We start from the raw sequence: 19,226 nt of genomic DNA on the forward strand, positions 1-19,226 counted from the left end.
GCCTGCTGCGCAGAGCAGCTTCACCTCAGGCCAGGTCCAGCGGGCCACGGGGTAAAGAACAGGAGGGCAGCAGCAACGGGGCTGTGAGCAGCTGGGCGGTGCTTGCCGCCACCTGCGGGGGGCCGGTGATCACAGGGCAGGGTGCCAGGAGGCCCCGGAGTGGCCGCTTTAGCCACCTAAGCAAGTAGCGGGCCCCAGGGCCTGCGGTGGTCAGCGGGCAGGGAGAGCAGGCGTGGACTTGGTCACCGTGTCCTCCCTGGCGGCCCGGGCCTGACTGCCGACCTCACGCTTTCTGAGGGCTAGACGAGGACTCCACTGTATACTCTGGCCCCAAGACCGGGGCAGGAAGGGCAGAGCTGCAGACATACACGTCCGTACAGTCCTATTTACAGAGCCAGGACGAGGCGGAGGCCGAGGGCCTGTGCTGCTCGGCAGGTCATCTCCTGGATCCCGGTGAGAGGCGGGCGGGCGCCCAGCAGGGCTGCAGCCGGGTGGGAGCGTGGGCAGGCCACGGCACCTCCGCACACTTCAAAGACGATAATGCAACAAAAACCTTTATATAAACAGTTTATTTACTCTAAACAGCAACACAGACAAAACGCCATAGAAACACAAAGGAAGTGGTGCAGAATGGAGACGCTGGCTGACTTTGGATCGGAGGCTCATAAGCAACAGCCTAGGCTGTGAAGAGAAGGCGCATGGAGGGAGGGAAGGCGGGAGGGAGGGGTCCTTGTGGTGTGGTTGTTTCATACAGCCAGCGGGGGCTACAGAGCTCTTAAACGGTGTGAAGCATGCCTGCATCTGAGAGCAAAGGAACTAGCTCCTACGGACTGACCCAAGTATAAAAGTTTATCATTTTACAGCAGTGGAAATACTGACATCAATATTAAAATAAAAGCAAGTTTTACATAACAATCAAAAATACAAAAGACTGAAGGAAGAGACCCTGTATGAAAAACTGGGGCAATTCAGCGAAATTGAGAAGTGTATGCCAGTGGCGAAAATGGAAAATGGCGCCTGCCCAACCCTCCCAGGCAACTAGTAATTGTATGGAGCGATTTAGATTTGCAAAATGTTGTAAACAAGTTCTTGCCAAACCAATCCCTTCCTCTCACGGTGCCGCGGGCGCTGCTTACGAGGGTGCGAACTTCTTGGCTTGTGCCCGAACCCTTTTCTCATACTCCACTCTGTTTTGGCTGAGGAGAGAAAAGACCCGTTAGGAGACAGGACCCTGGGGCTGCCCAGAGGACGGGGTGTGTGCCAGGAGGAAGACCGGCTGGCAGTCTCAGGTTCATGACTTGCGGTGGGTGGGTTGTCTGCCATGTTCCTGTGCTCTTCCTTCTTTCCTTGGTCAGTCTCGGGGCTTGCGCTCAGCCTGGGCGCTGTCCTTGAACTCTTCACTCAAGGCTAGCACTCTACTTGTGCTACAGCTGCACTTCTGGCTTTTCACTAGATTACTGGAGATAAGAGCCTCATAAATTTTACTGACTTGGCTGGCTTCGAACCACAATCCTGAGAGCTTAGCCCCGAGTAGCTAGGATTCCAAGCATGAGCCACCAGTGCCTTGGCTCTACCTAGTTTTTCAAGAGCAAAATAGAGGCCGGATGCAGTGGCTCACACCTGTGAACACTGGCTCCTCAGAGGCTGACATCTGAGGTTCACAGTTCAAAGCCAGACCAGGCATGACCGTGAGATCTCAGTGGCTTAGGTCTGCAATCCCCGTTACTCAAGAGGCTGAGATCTGAGGACTGTGTTTAGAAGCCAGCCCAGGCAGTGAGGCTCGTGAGACTCTTCTCTCCAAATAAACTACCAAAGAGACCAGAAGTACAGCCAGGCCCTTACTTCAAGTCCCACAACTGACACAACCAAGCAAAAAACAAAATACATGAGAGCTGGCACCAGTGGCTTATGTCTGCCTGTAATCCTCGCCACTCAGGAAGCTGAGATCTGGAAATGCAGTTCAAAGCCAGACTCGTATTTCCAATTAACCATAACAAACCAGAAGACTGGGCTGTGGCTCAAAGTAGTAGAGCACTAGCCTTGAGCAGAAATGCTCAGGGACACTACCCAGGCTGACTTCAAGCCTACGATTGGAAGGAGAAAAAAAGAGTTCAAGCTGCATGCTGTCTGTCTAGTCATACCACGTTCTCCCGAGCACAGCCTCCCTTCTCCTGCTGCATGCTGTCTGGGCCCTGGAATTTGCAAAACTGTCAAAGCTGAGGGACCAAAGGAGCTGGCGGCAGAAGGACATGCCCTGGAGCCAGTGTCAAGAGGATCAGTGCCCAAGGAAGAGCAAAGGTAGGACTGACATGGAGCAAGCTGGCGCCATGATGTAGAGCTGCAGACCCCGGGGGGTGACCTAGGCCTCTGCCCTGCCCACCAGGCCCAGAGGTGGGCCTGACTCAGGAAAGGCAGAAACACACCACACGAAAGGTGTTTCTGAGGCTGGACACTCATTAGAGAGCACAGGACACAAGTGATGGTGGCATCAAGCCAGGGGATGCAGGGTGAGAAGCAGGTCCTGCAGGCCTTGGCGACAGCAGGTGCACAGCCCCACTCTGGCCTCCTGCACCAGCAGCTGTGGACCCCAGCTCAAAGGCACAGAGGGCCAGCAGTCTGTGTACCACAACTGCTCTGCTGGCCCGTGAGCTGGTGTTCTCACCACGATAAGTCAGTGGGGCTGTGGCCAAGGTTTGCAGGCCACAAGACAAGACTTCCTGACACCACTGGTGTCAGCGGAGAGCCCAGTCAGCCAGTGCAGGCAGAGCCCCACGGCAGGACGCCCATTTCCTCAGCTCGAGGTCAGACCTCGGGCCAGACACCCTGTGGGGCTCCACCTGGAGGCCCGTGCCACCAGAAGCGGCATCACACCAGCAGAGGCTTCTCCGGGCACCCCTTCCCCTCCCGTCTGGGCCACAGGGCGCAGTGGTGCCAGGGGACCAAGGACAGTGAACATGTGGGGGTTCAGCTGTCCCCGGCATCCGGACCAGACCACACTGGGTCCCCACGGGTGTGGGATGGAGCGGAAGCCTGGGCCTCAGTGAGGTCTGCTCAGCGCCGCACAAGTGGGCTGTGCTCCCCTGCTGGAGAGCGCCCCTCCCTCCCGCCACCAGACCTGCTCACCCGACGTTCCTCTGAGCCCTCAACAAGGCAGTCACGGGATATGACCCCCTACTCAGGTGGCCCAGGCAGCACTTCTGGGGTGTGCGGCCAGCAGCAGGCACTACTAACCAGTAAATTGTGTAGGCTTCTGCTTGAGCTGGGTCTTGGATATTTGGTTCGTTTAGAAGTTCCTGTATTCCTAACAAGATCTGCGTGAGACAAGGAGAGAACACAGCTGGGCTCAGCGGCTGGGAGGCAGCCGTGGCCCTGAGCGGCCAGGCGGGCTCCGGTACCTGCTTGATCGTGATGGCGGGCCTCCAGTCCTTGTCTTCCTCCAGGATGGACAGGCACACTGTACCGGAGGGGTACACATTTGGGTGGAAGAGTGGTGGCTCAAATTTACCTAGAGGACAGGGGAGAAAGCGTTTGTCTGCAGCCTCCTGCCCTGTCCCTCTCCCCAGGCTGTACTCCGGTGGACCCCCAGCCCCTCCAGGGCAGATGGGGAAAGGTAAGCTGCCATCTTTTCTGCCCTCAGGACCAGGCCCCACGCAGGAGCATGAGGCAGCCAGAAAAGGCCAAAATGCCAGGACAGGGCCAGCCCTGTGACCTGCCCATCGTCCTCCCCAGCAGGCAGGCTGAGGACAGGCCTTCTGTGGCGAGGCACTGGACACAGCAGGACATCTGCTGCGACAAGTCCCACCGCCGCTGGCAACTCAGGATCAGGAGACTATCACTTTCACCAACCGCTTCTGCATTGCCCGAGATTAGGTAATACCCAAGTGCAGCCCAGTACACGAGCATGAAGCGGGGAAGTCGAGTGCTCACCTCACACAGGCCCTGGGTTCAGCCCTAAGTGCCAACACACTTTCCAGAAAGTGCCTGCTACCTCGCATCCTGCCTGCCCTCTCACACCTGCAGACAGCTGCTTGGCCTGGCCACACGTGGTGGGCCGAGGCTGCCAGCTCTGAACAGGGCCCCATGATACAGCTTTGAGTGCAGGTCCCCCAACAGCCTGGGGTGCCTTGGCCCGCACCCCTGGACCACTGGCTGGCGGTGATGCTACCTTGTGCTTGCTAGACAGATGCTGCATTGCCACTGCCGGTCCCTTTTGCCACAGCTTTTTTTGGTGTGTGTCGGTCATGGGGCTTGAACTCTGGGCCTGGGAGGGCCTCGTTTTCTTGTGTGCCAGCACTGAGGCTTGAACTAAAGGCTATACTCTTGCTCAGCTTTCCCATGCCATGTCTGGCGCTTCAACAAATCTCTACTTCCCTCCCGTCTTCTGACAGTTAACTGAGGGTTTTTGTGGATTTGTTCATCCGAGCTGGCTTCAAACCAAAATTCTCAGATCGCAGACCCGAGCAGCGGTGAGTACAGGGGCACCTGGCAGGGTCTCGTCTGAGCTACGCCCGCCCTGTGGAGCCGTTCTCCCACCTCTGCCTCCTGTGCTCTCAAGTCATCATACCAGCCCTGCTACTGTCTTCTTATCCCTTCTTTTGTGAAAACGCACATACATTTCAACTGCTGGTTTATGGTGACAGTATTGGGGCTTGAACTCAGGGCCTCTCATTCTTAGCATTTCCTCCTATGAGCTCCAGCCGGCTTTGAACTATGACGGGATCCTTCGGTGTTAGCCTTCTGAGCAGCTACGAGCGTGGGGAACCCTCCAAAACGGAAGCATTCACCGCGAGTGCGGTCTGTTCTCTGGCAATGCAGTCGGCCCTGGGAAGGACCTTTCCACCAGTGGTCGCTGGCCTCCTTTGCCCCAGGAGAAACTTCTGACCCATCGACAGTGGTGAGAGTTCTCCTCTCCTGGGCCAGCCTCTGCTCCCACACCACCCCTGCAGGCTAGCCAGGGAACATGCCCCCCCAGAGCCAGCCCTTCACACGCCACACAACGGATAGGCGGCCTTTCTGCAGTGCCCACTGAACCCACAAGCCTGTCTACCCATCCTGAACCAACGAGTGCCAACCCACGTCCCTCCTGCCCCTGGCTCAGAGCCCCCGGAGTCCCAGGGCCCGCGGGCCTTGCCCATGCCACCTCCACACACACCTAAGCACCTGTTGGCGGGTTGTTTTCCCCACACCACACCCCTGGTCCACACATGTACCAGCGAAGCTTCACCTTCTGCCAGGAGTCAGGCTCCTCAGATAGGCCTCACTGACTCCAGTCTGCAAATCTTGGCCCATCTTTTGTGGGGTTCTTTCTCCAAGGCATTTGATGCTGCTTAATGGCTTTCCCACTTCCCTGTGCTACAAGTAGGTGGCAACAACTCTCAGTGGGACCACTGAGAGTTGGTCCCCTGTCCAGCTGTTTTAGTCCTCTCTGTGACTAGAAGCTTCTGCACTTGTTTGTAGTCCCAGCACAGGAGAAACGGAGTCGAGTCTCCACGCGGTATTCCAGCAAGCTCTCCTGGGCCACTGCGAGAAGAGCACCACTCCGAGCTGGCTGCGAGGTTGCCTGGGCTCTCACCCTGTCTTTCCTGTGTTCTTCTCAGCGTGACACTGTGACCGTGGGTGGTGCTCCAATGGCCTGTCCCCTCGCTAACTGCCTGGAGGTTACTTTTTAGAGCTTATTTTGTGCATGCGTCGGTCCCGGGGTGAATTCAGGGCCTGGGTGCTGCCCTCAGGCCTCAGGCTAGTCGTGCTCTACCACTTAAGCAGCAGCTTCCCTTGTGGCTTTGCAGTGGTTGACTGGAGGTAAGAGTCTCCTGGGCTGTCCTGCTCACCCCAAGTGGAGATCCTTAGATCTCAGTCTTCTGAGTAGCTAGGATTACAGCCATGGGCCAGTGGCACCCAGCAGAGCTGCCATTTCAGCAGGGCCCAGCCCAGCTGTGTGGACAGAAAAATGGGGAGGTAGAGGCCAGACCAGGTGGGAGCTGGTCCTTTCGTTTGGTGCTTGGCTTGAAACCAGGGCCTGGTACCTGTTATCCACCTGCTCCTCACGGAGGCCTGGCCCAGCCATGGGGCCTGGCCTTGTCCTCCTGTTCCTGGGGATAGGCAGGCACCAAGTGCAGGTCCTCAGGGCTGGTGGCCAGGAAGGGCTCAGGAGTGTACCCCTCACTGGGACCAGAGACCAAGCTAATCCATGCACCCCATTCCCAGGGTCAGACAGGATCAAAACCCAGCTCCGTTATTAGAGTGCTTCCATCTTGCATGCCCCCAACCCAGCCAGCCGGTGGTGGTGCCGAGCGGCCCGAGAACCACGGTCTTCCTGAGTAACTTACATTTCGGTGGGGAAGATGGATAATCATCCTTAAAAAGCATCCGCAGCTTGAACAAGCCTCCTTCCCAGGGAGTCTGTGGGGAAGGAGCTGAGGTTAGAGCCACGGCCTGCCGGCTGCGGTGGACCCAGAAGGCAGGCCTGGGCTCCCAGCTGCCCACTCCTATTGGTGGGACAAAAAGACTCTGGCTGTGCCAGTGGAGAACCTGGAGGTCAGGACCGAGGCTCCTGGGCTGTCCAAGCCACCACCTTGGATACCACCTGCTCAGCAATGAGAGCCATGGATGGGTCACACCGAGACTGCTCGTCAACCCGTGCCAGGCCTGCTGTGCCCTCCTCACCAGCGACGGCACACTCCTGGGCACAGAGAGGAAGTGGCCCGGCTTCACAGCAACCCTCAAGGCTGTGCCTCCACAGACAACACGGACCCTGACCCAAGACCCTGCCGCTGCCAAGTCGTTCATGCTCAGGAGAAGGAGGGGGTGAGGCAGCTCTTACCCCCTTCTTCCCTGGGATGGCACACTCCCAGTTCATCAGGTTCATCGTGCCGTCAGGATTCTTAGTTGGGACAGCCACAAAGCCCTGAGAGAGAACAGCACAAGGGGACGTCAGCGCTGCAGGCCTGGGCACAAGCTCAGAGCCCACCCAGAAGCCATGTGCAGAGTCAGAGCTCTCCTTACAAAAGGGTGGTCTTTCCTCCAAGCCTTCCTCTCCTGGGCGAGTCTGCTGAGGGCAATCCCCGACATATTCAAGCTCCCTGGAATAGACACGACAGGGCAGTTAGGAAAGGCCTGCCGGCGCCTGGCCGAGGCAGGCAGGCAGGCAGGCAATGGCCCCCGTTTTCCCCTCACACTGCGGCCATGCTGCACAGACGAACAGTCACTTTCCCAGCACACAGCAGAGGGCACCGCCCCCCCCCTCTCTTACAGGACAGAACAATCACCACCCAACTAGCGTCCTCAGTCCCGGGGTTCCACTGCAAATAACGCCCCTTCCCCCAACTGTCGTAGACTGAGGACAGGGAAAGGGCGCTCCCCTCTGGTGCACCAGCTGTGGGGCTGCTGGAGCTCTGCTCAGGATCCAGCCTGGCGGGAGGAGGACCATTACGATCGAAGGCAACAGTGAGAAAAACACCATGGGGTGAAGCTCTTCCCGCGCGGAACAGGCCCCTCTCTGGCCAGCCCCACCTGAGGCAGGCAGCCAGGGAGGTTGGTGGTCCGAGACAGTGGCCTGGGTGCCTCCCAAGGGCTACCGGCTCACTCCATTTGTCACAGGTAACACACAACTTGCTGGAGCACATCTGGACCTTCAGATCATGTAGTCAAAGACACGCAAACAACTTGGACATGAAGCAAAGCTCTCCGGGAGGCTTCTGTCTGTTCTGGGGTTTAACTCAGGCTGGCACTCTATCACTTGAGCCACACCCCTACTCCTGGCTGGTTAACTACAGATAAGTCTCTTCGATTTTTTTTTTTTTTGCCAGTCTTGGGGCTTGAACTCAGGGCCTGAGCACTGTGGTTGGGCTTTTCTCAAAGCTAGCGCTCTAACCATTTCAGCCACAGCACCACTTTCAACTTTTTTTCTATGTAAGTGGTACCGAGGAATCGGGCCCAGGTCTTTGTGCACTCTACCAGTAGGCCACACTCCTGGCCCAAGAGTCTCTTAGATTTATTTATCCAAGCTGCCTTTAAAATCCCGGCCTCCAACCTCCATCCTCAGATCTCAGCCCCCTGAGTTGTGGGATTATAGGCATTCATCAACAGCTCCCAGTTCCCCTTTGCCTCCAGCCTCAGCAATCTGTCTGTGGTGTGCAACCATAGGCTTGGAGGCCCCATTCTCCAGGAAAGACAAGCACCAGACCAGCATGTGCTCTCCAGCCCAGCCTGAAGACAGTTGTGGGATGGGGGCCATTGTGTGCACCTCAGGTGGCCAAGGCATGTGGAATCCTCACCCAAGATGAAGCTTCTATTCAAACCCAGGTCTCCCCAACCCCTAGCTGGGTTCACGCTGTCCACAGGGCCTGCAGGGCCTCAGCTGCCTCCACAATCATACAGCAGCTGTCCTCAGCCTTTCCACCCCTGGCTCTAGAAGCAGAAAGGTGCCCAGGTGCCTGCGGCCTCGAAGAGCAACTGCTTCAGTGCAGCTGACACTTGTTGGTTGTTACAAAAAGCAGTGTCAGGTGTCATGGTGTACATCAGGTACCTGCACTGGGTCCTCACCGTCAGAGGCTCCAAGCTGCCTCCTGCTCATCCCTAGAGCCCAGGTTTCTGTTTATCTCTTCTCCAGTCCTGGGTCTTGAACTCAGGGCCAGGGCACTGTCCTTGATTTTCTTTTGCTCAAGGCTAGCACTCTACCACTTAAGCCACAGTGCCACTTGGGGCTTTTTCTGTGTATGTGGTGACGAGGAATCGAGCCCAGGGCTTCATGCATGCTAGGCAAGCACCCTACCACTAAGCCACATTCCCCAAAACCAGCCCTAAATATAAAGAAAAGCCCCTTGTTTTTTTCTTTGGGCCCAGCCCTGGGGCTTGAACTCAAGGCCTGGGTGCTATCCCTGAATTTTTAGTGTTTAAGGCTAGCACTCTACCATTTGAGTCACACAGCTTTTTGTTGGTTCACTGGAGATAAGAGCTGCGTGGACTTTCCTGCCATGGCTGGTTTTGAACCAGCTCTCAGCCCTTGTATAGGGTGAGCCTCATAGGCCTGAGCCACCAGTGCCTGACACCCCCCCCCTTTTTTTTTTTGCCAGTCCTGGGCTTGAGCTCAGGGCCTGAGCACTGTCCTTGGACTTTCTCAAGGCTAGAGCTCTACCACTTGAGCCTCAGCACCACTTCTGGCTTTTTTCTATGTATGTGGTACTGAGGAATTGAACCCGGGTCTTTGTGCATGCTAGGCAAGCACTCTACCATTAGGCCAAACTCCCACCGCACCCCCTTTAAGGGAGAGTTAGTAAAGCCACTACAAACCCATCCAGTAAATCATTTCCAACAGTCACAAACATTCAACACATCAAAAATTCTCAGTAAGTTTGAGGACAAGGCTGTGACAGACCTACATGGGCCTCAACACCTGAGCACAAACATGGTTTAAAGACTCTGACCTTACCTCGAAATCAAATCCAAAACACAAACACCAGAGCTCTGGGGTGCCCACTGGTGGCTCACAGGTGAGCTAGAAGCCAGGCACCACTGGGCTCACGCCTCTAAATCTACCTACTCAGGGGCCTGAGATCTGAAGACAGCGAGGGCAGACAAATCCTAGAGACCATTTTCACCAACTAGCAAAAAGCTGACAGCAAGGGAAAGGCCCCAAATACAGATCCCAATTTAGCAAAAAGAAAAAAGGACTGGGCTACTGCCCGCAGGGTGGGGGTTAGTCGTGAGGAAGGAGAGCTTCCACTCCCAGAGAAGGCGAAGGGGACTCATCAAGTGGGCCTGCCCAAGTGCCATGAGAAACTTGGTGGCAGAAGATCTGCAGACCCGCAAGAGTTACGATCAGAGGTGGGAGCCAGGCTTCATTTCGCAAATCTCACAGCCTTTCACTTCCACGGGCTCTTCTGAACCCAGTGGCCCCACGGCAGCCCAGGACCCACAAAAACCAAATCACCCCCTCCGCTAGCACCACACTGAGCTGCTACCAGTTGGGCCCCATTCCCATCTACACAGGGCGGGCTCTGCCCGGCTCAAGACTCCATGGAGACCAGCTATGGGGAAAGCAAAGGAGTCTGAGCAAGTCCCTTAGAGGTCTCCACACAGGGCTTCTGAAGCCCCAGGGGCACTGCAAAGGGGAAAACTGGGCAAGGACCCCTGTGGAGGCACCGGCTGCTTGCTGCCAAATGAGGTGGTATGGGTGTTAGCGAGTGAGGTCTTTACCACTCGAGCCTGGCCTCCAGCCCCACATCCTCTTGAGTCTTTTAAATGTGTCCCCTGCCCAGGCAGTAGGCCGGCAGGGCCCACCGCACGCCAGGGCCCAGCGCTCCAGAGGAAGGACCGTTTGCGAGCACGAAGCAGAAACTTGTTCCGCCAAGACAGCCCTGCTGCATTCTTTCCGGCCTCCTGGGGTCCGGGAGAAGTCACCGACTTGTCACCACGTCGAAACCGCTCGCACCAAACCCCACCTGACATAAAACCAAACAGGCCTGTCCCGAGCAGACCGAGAGCGGCTTGAACGAGCAACTGTTACGAGTCACCCCGGGGCTCCAAGCGGACGGCCTGAAGACAGAACGGCCCAGGTGACCGCGGACGCCCCGCCCGGCCCCGCTCCCCGCCGCCGCGGGCTCCCGCGGACGCCGGCACGTGGCGGGCGACGCGGCGGACCCCCGGGCGCCCCCGGGCCGGGGCCCCAGGCTGCGGAGCGGCGCCGGCCCCGCGCCTCCTTCGGCCGGGAAGGCCGCGGGGGCCCCGGCCGGCGCGGGGAGCCGTGGCGGAGGCCGGAGCCCCGAGGCCCGGCGCGGCGGCCCCCGCAGGCCGCGGCCCGGCCCCGGCTGAGGCCGCCGGGGTGGCGGCGGGGCGGCCCGGGGCGTGGGGGGGGGCCGGGCGGTCCGAGCCGGGCTGAGCCCCGGGGCGGAAGCGCGGAGGGAGGCGGCGAGCGGGGCGGCGGCGGGCGGCGGCGGGGCGCGGGCGGCGGCGCGGCCGGCGCGGCCGAGGCGGGGGCTCACCTGGGCGGCCGCGGCCCGGCGCGTCGCGGCGGCAGAGGCGGCGGCGCTCCTTTGTCTCGGGACTTCCCTCCGCGCCCGCCGCGCGCAGCCCCGAGCGCAGGACCCCGGGCGGGGGGGCGGGGCCTCGGCCGGGCTGCCCGCCGCACGCCTGCCCCGCGCGCCGCCGCCGCCGCCCCGAGCCCGCTCCCGGCGGCCCGCACCGGGGGCCCCGCGCCGCCCGCGCCCCGCCGCCGCGAGCCCGCCGCCCGGGCGTGCCCGAGGGGCCCGGGCCGGCGTCTTCTCCGCAGGCAGGCGGCGCTCCGGCCGCCCGCACCCTTAAAGGAGCCGCGTCCTCCGCGCGAGGGAGCGTCTGCAAACTGCCCTTCGGGGCGCGCGCCTGCACTCGAGGACGCGGCGGCTCGCCGCGCGGGGTCGGAGCAGGTCCAGATCCCCAAGGGCGGCCCGGATGCCGGACGGGCACCGGTCCCGGCACGGGTCTCGGGGGTCTCCTCGGCGTCAGGGCCCAGACCTGGGGGACGAAGCCCGCTGCGGCCTAAGGAGCCCCCGAAGCGACGCAGGAGGGAGACGGCGCCGGAGCGCGGCGCTTTGTGAAAGCCCCCGTCATTGGCCAGCTCGGGAGGCAGGGCGGGGCGTCCCTCGAATCCAACCAATGAGCTGGCACCGTAGAAAGGGCCGAGCGCGCGCCTGACCGACGGGAGGGAAAGTGTGGACGCTCCCTACCCGGGGCCGGCCGGGTCCCGCCCCGCCCCTCCCTCCCGCCCGAGCCTCCCGGCGCGCTCCGCCCGGACCCGGGACCCCGGGACCCCGGGACCCCCTCCGCCGGCGGGGCCCCGGCCCTGCGCGGGCAGGGCAGGTGTCTGGGAACTCCTTGAGTCCGCTCTGGGGCCACGTCTCCTGGGATGGCTGAACCCAGCGCGTGTGTGCCCTGGAGTGGCTCTGGAGACCCTGGGAGTGATGGCCTTATCCATCAGTCCATCCGTCCGTCCTTCCATCCATCCTTCCGTCCATCGGTCCTTCCATCCATCCTTCCATCCATCCATCCATCCATCCTCCCATCCATCCGTCTGTCCATCCATCCATCCATTCATCCATCCTTCCATCCATCCATCCATCCTCCCATCCATCCGTCGGTCCATCCATCCATCCATCCATCCTCCCATCCATCCGTCGGTCCATCCATCCATCCATCCATCCTTCCATCCATCCATCCTCCCATCCATCCATTGGGCTATCCATCCATCCATCCATCCATCCATCCTCCCATCCATCCATCGGTCCATCCACCCATCCATCCTTCCATCCATCCGTCCATCCATTCATCCATCCATCCTTCCTTCCGTTCGTCCGTCCGTCCGTCCGTCCATCCATCCATCCTTCCATCCATCCATCCACTCATCCATCCGTCCATCCATCCATCCATCCATCCTTCTATCCATCTGTCTTTCCATCCATCCACCCACCCACCCACCCATCCATCCATCCACTCATCCATCCTTCCATCCATCCGTCCATCCATCCATCCATCCATCCATCCTTCCATCCATCCATCATCCACCCACCCAACCACCCTTCCATCCATCCATCCATCCATCCATCCATCCATCCTTTCAGTCATACACCCATCCTTCTATTCAACCATTCATCCATCCATCCATCCATCCATCCGTCCATCCATCCATCCTTCCATCCATCATCATCCTTCCACCCACCCACCCATCCATCCATCCATCCATCCTTTCAGTCATACACCCATCCTTCTATCCACCCATCCATCCATCCACCCATCCTTCCATCCATCGTCATCCTTCCACCCATCCATCCATTGGTCATCCTTCCATCCATCCTTTTTTCAGTCCTTCCATCCATCATCACCCTTTCAGTGCCTGGATGCTGTCTGTGAGCTTTTCCGATCAAGGCTAGCGCTCTGCTACTTTGAGCCACAGCTCTATCTCTGGTTTTCTGGTGATAATTGGGGATAAGAGTCTCATGGATTTTTCCTGCCGGGGCTGGCTTTTAACCACGTTGATTCTCACATCTCAGCCTCTTGAATGGCTAGGAGGATTACAGGTGTGAATCACTGGCACCTGGCCTTCTGTGAGACTCTTATTTCCAATTAAATATCGTAAAACGGAAGTGGAGCTGCAGCTCAAGGGGTTAAAATGCCGGCCTTACTACCCTTCCACACAAAAACCCAGGTCCTGAGTTCTAGCTTCAGACAAGGATACATGCACACACTCTCATACACAGAATAGTGAAGATGGACTCTTACTTCAGACCAGCTATAAGAACTCCCCAAAAGTGGACTCAAGGAAACACAGGCAACATAGACAACATTAGATTATCTGGACTTCATTAGAAAGGAACACTTATGCACCGAAGACTCCAACGAAAGAAGTCAAAAGGCCACCCCAGAATGAAAGACGTGGCAGTTTAGTTTGTATCTGAAAAGAAGTCCCTATCTACAATATCAAGCTATGGTTCCTCCAGTGAGCACAGCAACAATGCCTCCTGTGTGGTGCTGGGGTGGTCCGGGGAGCCAGAACCTCCTCCTCCCCCCACGGAAGCTACACCCTGCCCCCAAAGTGCCCTTTGCCAAGCTCAGGGAGGGAGCGCTCTGGCTGGAAGGGCCAGCACACCTCCCCCCACCCCCCACCCCGGGTCCCTCACATCTGTCCTGGCAAGCCCACTCTACTGTCTCAGGCAGGAAGTTGGGCAGCTCCGAGATGTAACAACTCCTCAGTCCACGCGAGGGCAGGCTTGCTGGGCTCCGGCCTGTGGATGGACGCGAGGGCAGGCTTGCTGGGCTCCGGCCTGTGGATGGACAGGGAGTAGGTGCAGAGTCCAGAGTGATCCCTGGACGACAGCCTGGGCTTTGTAGGCTCATTACTGCATTTCAGAAGGTGAAGCAGGGTGGGTTCGTGGTTGGAGGCATGGGGAAGAAAGATCCCATCTCCACCACTGGCAGGGTAGGGTTCAAACCCCAGCACCACCATCACCTTCACCCCAAAAGAAGTGGACAGACGCCCTAGGAAGGCCTACCAGCCGGAGGTTGCTGAAAGCTCACGTCGCCCACTCCCCCACCCTAGGCCCACGCTTGACCCTCTGCCACCCTCTAGTGGCTGAGCTGGCAATGTTGGTGTTTTGGGAAAACACGCTCACACACGCTCACGCTCACACATGCACAGGTGGGACTGGATGACTACAGAGCCAAGCGGGTGGGGACACTGTGCGTGTGGCCCCGAGTCAACTGGCCAGCCAGGACCCCGGGAACCCCAGCCCTGAGCCCAGAGCTACGTCTGCAGGGCACGATGGGGCTGAGGACTGGCTCTGGGCACCCAAGGGCATCTAAAATGCCTGCCAAGCTGCTAAGGGCCACATGGAGATGGCGTGCCGTGGCCAGGGGAAGAAGAGGTCCCCAGAGGAGCTGTAGCCCCTCTGGTAGCTGGGGGTGGAGCCCCTAGTTATGGGAGTGCAGCCGCCTCTGAGGTGGACCGGGTTAGGACGGAGGGGCCTGGCCTGTGGACAAGGAGAAGCCGTCTTTCCCCTCAGCCCCCATCCCTGCTCCTCCAGTTCTGCAGTGTGCACACTGAGCCAGGTGGCAGGTCCCACCCCTGCCCGATGTGCCCCAGTGACCCCCCGGGCTGCCCCTCCCAGCCTGCTTCCTTTTCGTGAGAGATAAATGGGCTCGGGGCAGGGGAGTGGGGGGAGATCAGCAGGGAAGTGTGGCCGTTCAGATGCCCCAGCCCAGGCCCGGGTTTACCTGCTGGTCACCTCCCCTGAGTCCTCCCTTCCCCCAAACATGCTGTGGCCCTCCCCAGCCTGGGGGGCTCCACCCCCGGGACCCCAGGTGAGTCCTAACGCCAAGCCCCCCCCCGCCAGACCCCCGCCCCGTCCCCTGACTGCCCCCTTCTTCCCCCAGGCCCAGAGATGGAGGGCATTGTTGGGGGCTGCCCCGTCTCTGCCAGGAGCTTCCCATGGCAGGCGAGCCTGAGGTTCTACGACATGGAGGAGGGCCGCTGGAAGCACATCTGTGGGGGCTCCCTCGTCCACCCGCAGTGGGTGCTGACCGCGGCCCACTGCCTGAAGCCGTGAGTGGGCTCTGCCCCGGGGCGTGGGGGGTTTCTGGGGGCCTCCGGGGTGGCAGGGGAGCCCTAGGCCGTCCCCGGGGCAGCTGGGGGGGGGGCACGCGTGGGCTCCCGGCCTCCCTGAGGGCCGCCGGCCGCCTCTGCAGGCAGGAGCTGGAGGCTTGCGCCTTCAGGGTCCAGGTGGGCCAGCTGAGGCTGTACGGGCCGGACGAGGAGCTGAGCAAGGTGACCCGGATCATCAGACACCCTGACTACAACGAGAGCCTGGGGGGCCCCGGGGGCGCGGACATCGCCCTGCTGAGGCTGAAGGCCCGGGTGCCTGTGGAGCGTGTGGGCCCCGTGGCCCTCCCCGCCGCCTCCCTGCCCGTCCCTCCAGAAACCAGGTGCTGGGTGACCGGCTGGGGCGACATCTCAGTGGGAAATAAGGGTCGGGGACTGGCGGCTGGCGCTGGGGCGGTGGGGGTGGCAGTGCTGCTTTTGTGACGCCCGGCACCTCAGCAGGGCCTCCACCTCAGTGGAGCCAAGGCGTCCCCGATCTGGAGCCACTGAGCGGGGGCTGCCCTGTCTGCTGAGGGGGCCCAGGACCCACGATGCTGCCTTGGCTCCTCCAGGGTCCCGGGCGGGCATGCGTCTCGCCTCTGCACTTGGGCCTCATCCCTCAGGTCCCTGCCTCTGCACACAGCCCTGAGCCACTGTGTCTAGATCATACCCCCCCCCAGCAGCCCATCACCGAGTTTGGGGGTCCAAGAGCAGCAGTACCCCGAGTCCCGGTGCCTAGGTGTGCCCTGGCCTTTGGGGGAACCCCATGCACGTGCCGGGCCTGCGCCACTGCACTCAGGTTTTCGTTAAGCGTGGAGAGCCGGGGTGCCCCCGCCGGGGGGGCTGTGGTGAGGGTTGCAGGTTCGCATTGCTGGCCTGGGATTCTGTGTTCCGGGAGCCCTTTCCGAGGTGATCAGCTTGGTCCCAGCTCTGGCTAGCCCGTGCTATGTCCTCCAGCCTTCCGGCCTTTTCTCCCTACTCCCATTCTGACACAGGCTGGGGAGGGACCAGGAGGCCTGGCCCGGCTCCAGGACCCCAGGACGCCCGGCTCCTCCTCCCGCCCAAGGCGCAGGCTGGGGACGCCCAGCTCTTGGCAAGAGGCAGGCCCTGGAGTCCCCCACCAGCCCCAGCCTCACGCTGAGCTTCCTCCCAGGACCGCTGCCCAGGCCCTTCCACCTGCAGGAGGCCAGGGTCACCATCTGGGCCAACAGGAACTGTCACCGCTCTCACCACCTGCGGGCCAAGGGCGACATGCTCTGCTCGGGGGGGCCCCGGCCGAGGCCCCTGTCGGGTGAGATGCTGAGACTCCTTCCCCTTCTTCTGCCCAAGAAACTGGGACCCCGCAGCTCCCCACCCCGAGCCCCCCAGCCCCACGCTGGGACCCCCCAGCCTGTGACCTATGGCAGCCCTCACCCAGTCTCCCCCCACAGGGCGACTCTGGGGGCCCCCTGGTCTGCAGGTGGAACTACACGTGGGTACAGGTGGGCGTGGCGAGCTGGGGTGATGCCTGCAACCACGGCTACCTCCTGGGGTCTACACCCGCGTGACCAGCTACGTGGCCTGTGTCCACCACCACGTCCGTCGGTTTTCTGAATCCTAGTGGGTCCTCGGGATGGAGGAGACCCCACCTTCCTTACGGAGCCGCCTCCGGGGTTGTGCCTGCTCCAGCCTCAGCATCTGCACTCACTGCCCCCCCCCCCAGTCCTTGTCACCCCCTGGGCTCCACCCCCCCTGCCCTCCAGGGAGAGGTAGGGGAGACCTCACCCGAGGTCCTCAGAAGAGCAGTCTCCATGTGGTTGTGTGTACTTATCCGTGGAGGACTGCTCGTCCCCCCCCACACACACCGACCGCCCCGCGCCAGGCTCTGAGCGCCAGTGAGAACTCTGGCATATCCATACAATAAAGCATTTTCTGGCCTTGAAGAGGAAGGGAATTCTGACCCATGATACACGCTGGGTAAACCCGAGGGTGTGGTCAGGGTCACAGGGAGTGTGCAGAGAGCACAGTGGGGGCCCTGGGCTGGGGTGTGGAGAGCGGGAGACACTGTAGGCAGGGACAGTTTCTGGTCACCCACATGGCGGATACTGAGGGTTCTCGACCACCCCATCGAGCTGCACGGATGAAAGTGTTCAAGGGGGCTGGATGCGGTAGGGCTTGTCCAAACCATCCTGAGGGGCGAGGAGGGAGACACTATCTAAAAATTAAACTTTAATCGAAAAGGGCTTGGAGGCATGGCTCAGGGCTAGAGCTCTTTTCCAGCAGTGAGATGCCCAGATTTCAAACCTGCCTACAACAGCAAAAACAAAGTCTCAAACCCTTAAGTGGATACATTGTTTCAGGTATCCTTTACCCAGGTAAACATTGGGAATAATAATTCCCTGTGTATAATCCTCGCACCTTCTTAGATAGATTCCTAGAGATGAGGAAAATAATACCTGCTCATTAGATTTTCTAGTTGTTTGCTGATGATATATAAAAATGCAACAGAATTAAGCTGGGCGCGGTGGCTCACACCTGTAATCCTAGCTAATGAGGAGGCTGAGATCTGAGGATCCAGGTTCAAAGCCAGCCCAGGCGCTAAAGTCCCGAGACTCTTCTCTCCAATTAGCCACTAGAAAACTAGAAGTGGCACTGTGGCTCAAGGCGTAGGGTGGTAGCCTTGAGCTGAAGAGCTCAGGGACAGTGCCCAGGCCCATGGTTCAAGTACCATGACCGACAAAAAAAAAAAAAAAAAAGGATTGGTTTGGTTGTTTGTTTTTGTGCCAGCACTGGACACTGTCCCTGCGTCTCTCTGTGGTGAAAGCTGGCATTCTACCACTTGAGCCACAGCACCACTTCCAGCTTTTTCTGTGTACGTGGTACCGAGGAATTGAACCCAGAACTTTGTGCATGCTGGACAAGTAGACTACCTCTAAGCCACATTTCCAGCCCCCTCTCAGAGTTCTATCTAAACTGCTTTGAAGGGCTCTCAGGTCTGTCCTTACCTGGAATGCAGGTTTCCTTTAATAAACCTTCTATGTTTCTTTATCCCAACCTATTCCTTTGGCTCAGTTACAGTTACAGTTTTTGTCCACAGTTACAGTTGAGCTATCTGATACAACTTTGTTTATCTAACACAACACACTGCGTTTGCCTGATATGTGATTCATTTATCTGATACAATGTGGGGTGCGTGTGTGGTCATGGGGCTTGAACTCTGGCCCTGGGCACTGTCCCTGAGCTCTTCAGCTCAAGACTACCGCCCTGCCCCTGGAGCCACAGCACCACTTTTGGTTTTCTGGTGATTAATTGGAGATGAGAGTCTGAAGGACTTTAGTGCCTGGGCTGGCTTTGAACCTGGATCCTCAGATCTCAGCCTCCCTCAGGAGCTGGGATGACAGGCGTGAGCCACCGGGCCTGGCTGTGATTCTTTTTAACAAAAATTACCCTGCCATAGCCCTCACCCCACACACCTGGGCTGCGGCCCTCACCCCGCCCGCCCCCCCACACCTGGCCAGGGGCTGCCCTCCTCATGCTCCTGCACTGCTGGTCTGGCAGTGGATCCTGGGTTTGGACTTGCAGGGAACTTTGGAGGCCCAGTGCGTGTCTGCCTCCCAGCCCCCCACCCCCATCCCTGAGCCTCCCAGGACGTCCTAGCTAACTAGGTGCCAGAGGGTGCAGGCCGTGCGGGGCCCCTTTGGTACCAAAGTGGGCGGGGGAGAGGGGGGTATGTTGAGCCCTCCCCTGGGATCTGCAGGGCGTGGGCGGTGGGCACAGGCAGGGGGCAGATGTGCGCTGCCCACCCCAGCATGCAGACTATGGGAGAGCCGGCCTGCCAGGGCTTGGTTTCAAGGCTCCACTTAGGTCCAGGGTGGCACGCGTCTGGAATCCCCATCCATCTGCCCGACAGAGGGCCAGGCAGAGGAACTGCCATATTTTTGTTCATCTGTTCAGATCAGCTCAGACTCAGCCATGGGCCTGAGCCCCAGAACCTGTGGCCAGAGTGACAGGCTTCCGTGCTGTGGGTCCCTCTGTCACACACACTCTGCGGGGCCATGGAGGGCAGTGACCCTCCCTTGGGCTGTGGGCCGTCCTTCAGTACCAGAGGCCTGCAGGGACCAGGGGCTGCATGCGGGAGGGGTCC

At 59.6% G+C, this 19,226-nt stretch overlaps 2 protein-coding genes across 3 annotated transcripts; one reads left to right on the forward strand and one right to left on the reverse strand.

Annotated features, from left to right (window-relative positions):
* Positions 1-554: 554 nt before the first annotated feature.
* Ube2i (ubiquitin conjugating enzyme E2 I) lies at positions 555-11,083 on the reverse strand. 2 transcript variants are annotated; one of them, XM_090325021.1, is made up of 7 exons: positions 10,980-11,083; positions 7,003-7,079; positions 6,821-6,904; positions 6,327-6,399; positions 3,396-3,505; positions 3,232-3,311; positions 555-1,196 (listed from the first exon to the last, which is right to left on the reverse strand). In XM_090325021.1, the coding sequence occupies exons 2-7, from the start codon at positions 7,066-7,068 to the stop codon at positions 1,133-1,135; spliced, it is 477 nt and encodes a 158-aa protein (XP_090181147.1). In that variant the 5' UTR covers positions 7,069-7,079; positions 10,980-11,083; the 3' UTR covers positions 555-1,132. The 2 variants fall into 2 exon arrangements, with proteins under 2 accessions (XP_090181147.1, XP_090181145.1); XM_090325019.1 differs by lacking the exon at positions 10,980-11,083 and adding an exon at positions 10,440-10,521.
* A 3,272-nt stretch (positions 11,084-14,355) lies between these two features.
* LOC150042368 (mastin-like) lies at positions 14,356-16,650 on the forward strand. Its single transcript, XM_090324692.1, has 6 exons — positions 14,356-14,405; positions 14,550-14,647; positions 14,899-15,067; positions 15,211-15,491; positions 16,257-16,394; positions 16,493-16,650. The coding sequence occupies exons 1-6, from the start codon at positions 14,356-14,358 to the stop codon at positions 16,648-16,650; spliced, it is 894 nt and encodes a 297-aa protein (XP_090180818.1).
* Positions 16,651-19,226: the final 2,576 nt, after the last annotated feature.

This window comes from Megascapheus bottae, chromosome 36 (assembly GCF_031878675.1).
Source record: "Megascapheus bottae isolate mThoBot1 chromosome 36, mThoBot2.hap1, whole genome shotgun sequence".
Classification (NCBI taxonomy): domain Eukaryota; kingdom Metazoa; phylum Chordata; class Mammalia; order Rodentia; family Geomyidae; genus Megascapheus; species Megascapheus bottae.